The sequence below is a fragment of the Nicotiana sylvestris genome, chromosome 7, assembly GCF_000393655.2.
Source record: "Nicotiana sylvestris chromosome 7, ASM39365v2, whole genome shotgun sequence".
In the NCBI taxonomy this organism is placed as follows: domain Eukaryota; kingdom Viridiplantae; phylum Streptophyta; class Magnoliopsida; order Solanales; family Solanaceae; genus Nicotiana; species Nicotiana sylvestris.
Window position 1 is genome coordinate 117830526 of NC_091063.1, and position 2641 is coordinate 117833166.

Here is a 2641-nt window from a genome sequence, read left to right on the forward strand (position 1 = left end):
GTTGGGTTCACTCGATTGAGTGCCGGTCGCGCCTCCCGAGGTTGGGGCGTGACACTTCTGGTTCTGGGGGAAATGGAAATTTTATTATGATATGACCGAACCCACAGGGCTGCTTTTGTATCCCCTCTTAAATGGGAATCACGTCAAACGTAGTTCAATTACATCAGATGAAAGAGTGTAAACAATATAAACATAGTATCTCTTGACTACGTCTAAATTAATTGGTTTTGGTTAGATTTCTTTGTCCATTTCTGCAAGTATGAGTGCTCCTCTTGTTAGTACCCTATGAACCATGTAAGGACCTTGCTAGTTAGGAGAGAATTTCCCTTTGGCTTCATCTTGATGCGGGAAGATCTTCTTCAGTACTAGCTGTCCTGGTGCAAGCTGCCTTGGTTTGACCCTTTTGTTGAAAGCTCTAGACATTCTGTTCTGATAAGGCTATCCATGACATACTGTGTTCATCCTTTTTTCCATCTATAAGGTCCAATTGCTCATAGCGGCTCCTTATCCATTCTGTATCGCAGAGTTCGGCTTCCTGTATGATCCTTACAGAAGGAACCTCTACCTCAGCTGGGATGACAGCTTTGGTACCATAAACTAGTATGTAGGGAGTTGCCCCAGTTGATGTGCGAACTGTAGTGCGGTATCCCAACAAAGCAAAGGGTAGCTTCTCGTGCCATTGTTTGTGATTTTCTACCATTTTCCTCAGTATCATCTTGATCTTTTTGTTGGCAGCTTCTACGGCTCCATTCATCTGAGGTCTATAGGTTGTGGAATTCTTGTACTTGATTTCGAAAGTTTCACACATGGCTTTCATCAAATCACTATTGAGATTGGTGGCATTATCAGTTATAATGGACTCAGGAACTCCAAATCGGCACACAATACTATCCTTGACAAAGTTTGCGACGACTTTCTTGGTTACAACTTTGTAGGACGCAGCCTCTACCCATTTTGTGAAGTAGTCAATGGCTACTAGAATAAACCTATGCCCGTTTGAAGTAGTGGGCTCGATAGGACCGATGACATCCATTCCCCAAGCGGCAAATGGCCAAGGTGAGCTTGTGGCATTGAGCTCATTTGGCAGCACTTTTATCATATCGGTATGTACTTGACACTGGTAGCATTTTCGGACATACTGGATGTAATCTGTCTCCATGGTCATCCAAAAATAACTGGCCCTAAGTATTTTCTTGGCCAAGACAAAACCATTCATATTCGGGCCGCAAGTTCCATCATATATCTACTCATGTAGCTTAGAAGCCTCTTTTGCGTCAACACATCTTAGTAATCCCAAATCAGGAGTTCTTCTATACAAGTTTTCTCCGCTGTGGAAGAAGTGATTGGACAATCTATGAAGTGTGCATTTATGAGTATGGTTCGCATGCTTCGGGTATTCTCCTTTCACCAAATGTTCCTTGATGTCATGTAACCAAGGTTTTCCATCCGTTTCTTCTTCAACATGGGCACAATACGCTGGCTGATTATGAATTCTCACTAGGATAGGATCATTGAAATTCTTATCTGGATGTTGTATCATGGATGACAAAGTGGCCAATGCATCGGCAAACTCATTCTGAATTCTAGGCACATGCTGAAACTCTATCTTCATGAACCTTTTTCTCAATTACTATACATGGTGCAGATATGACAATATTTTGGAATTCTTGGAGGCCCACTCTCCTTGTACCTTGTGCACAAGCAAATCTGAATCACCGATTACCAGCAACTCTTGAATATTCATGTCGATTGCCATGTTGATTCCTAGTATGCAGGCTTCATACTCTGCCATGTTTTTGGTGCAGGGAAATATCAGTTTAGCAGACACCGGATAACGCTGGCCAGTTTTCAATACCAAGATGGCTCCAATGCCCACTCCTTTGAAATTTGCAGCTCCATCAAAGAACATCCTCCACCCGTTGTAAGCTTCGGTAATGTCCTCTCCTACGAATGACACTTCTTCATCAGGATAATATGTTTTTAAGGGTTCATATTCTCCTCCCACGGGATTTTTAGCAAGATGGTATACCAATGCTTGTCCTTTGACCGCCTTTTGAGTTACATAGATGATATCAAACTCACATAACAATACTTGTCACTTGGCTAACTTCCCAGTCGTCATGGGTTTCTGAAATATGTACTTTAGGGGGTTCATCCTAGATATTAGGTACGTGGTGTAGGCACAGAAGTAATGCCTCAATTTCTGAGTTGTCAAGGTCAAAGCACAGCAAGTGCGTTCCAGCAGAGAGTATCGTGCTTCATAAGGTGTGAATTTCTTACTCAGGTAGTATATGGCTTGCTCATTTCTCCCTGTCTCGTCATGTTGTCCCAAAACGCATCTGAAGGCCCCATCTAATACAGATAGATAGAGTAGCAAAGGTTGACCTGGCTCTGGCGGGGCCAAGATCGGTGGTGTGGACAGGTACTCCTTGATTTTGTCGAAAGCTTTCTGATAATCCTCAGTCCAACTTGTTTTGGCATCTTTCCTCAACATCTTGAAGATGGGTTCACATATAATTGTGGACTGCACAATGAAGCGACTGATATAGTTGAGACGTCCTAGGAAGCTCATCACGTCCTTTTTGCTCCTAGGTGGCGGTAACTCCTGAATAGCCTTAACTTTGGATGGGTCTAGCTCGAT

At 42.9% G+C, this 2641-nt stretch overlaps 1 protein-coding gene across 1 annotated transcript; it reads right to left on the minus strand.

Moving 5' to 3' along the window:
• Positions 1-415: 415 nt before the first annotated feature.
• On the minus strand, positions 416-808 carry LOC138873676 (uncharacterized). The gene has a single exon (XM_070152153.1). The coding sequence runs from the start codon at positions 806-808 to the stop codon at positions 416-418; it is 393 nt and encodes a 130-aa protein (XP_070008254.1).
• Positions 809-2641: the final 1833 nt, after the last annotated feature.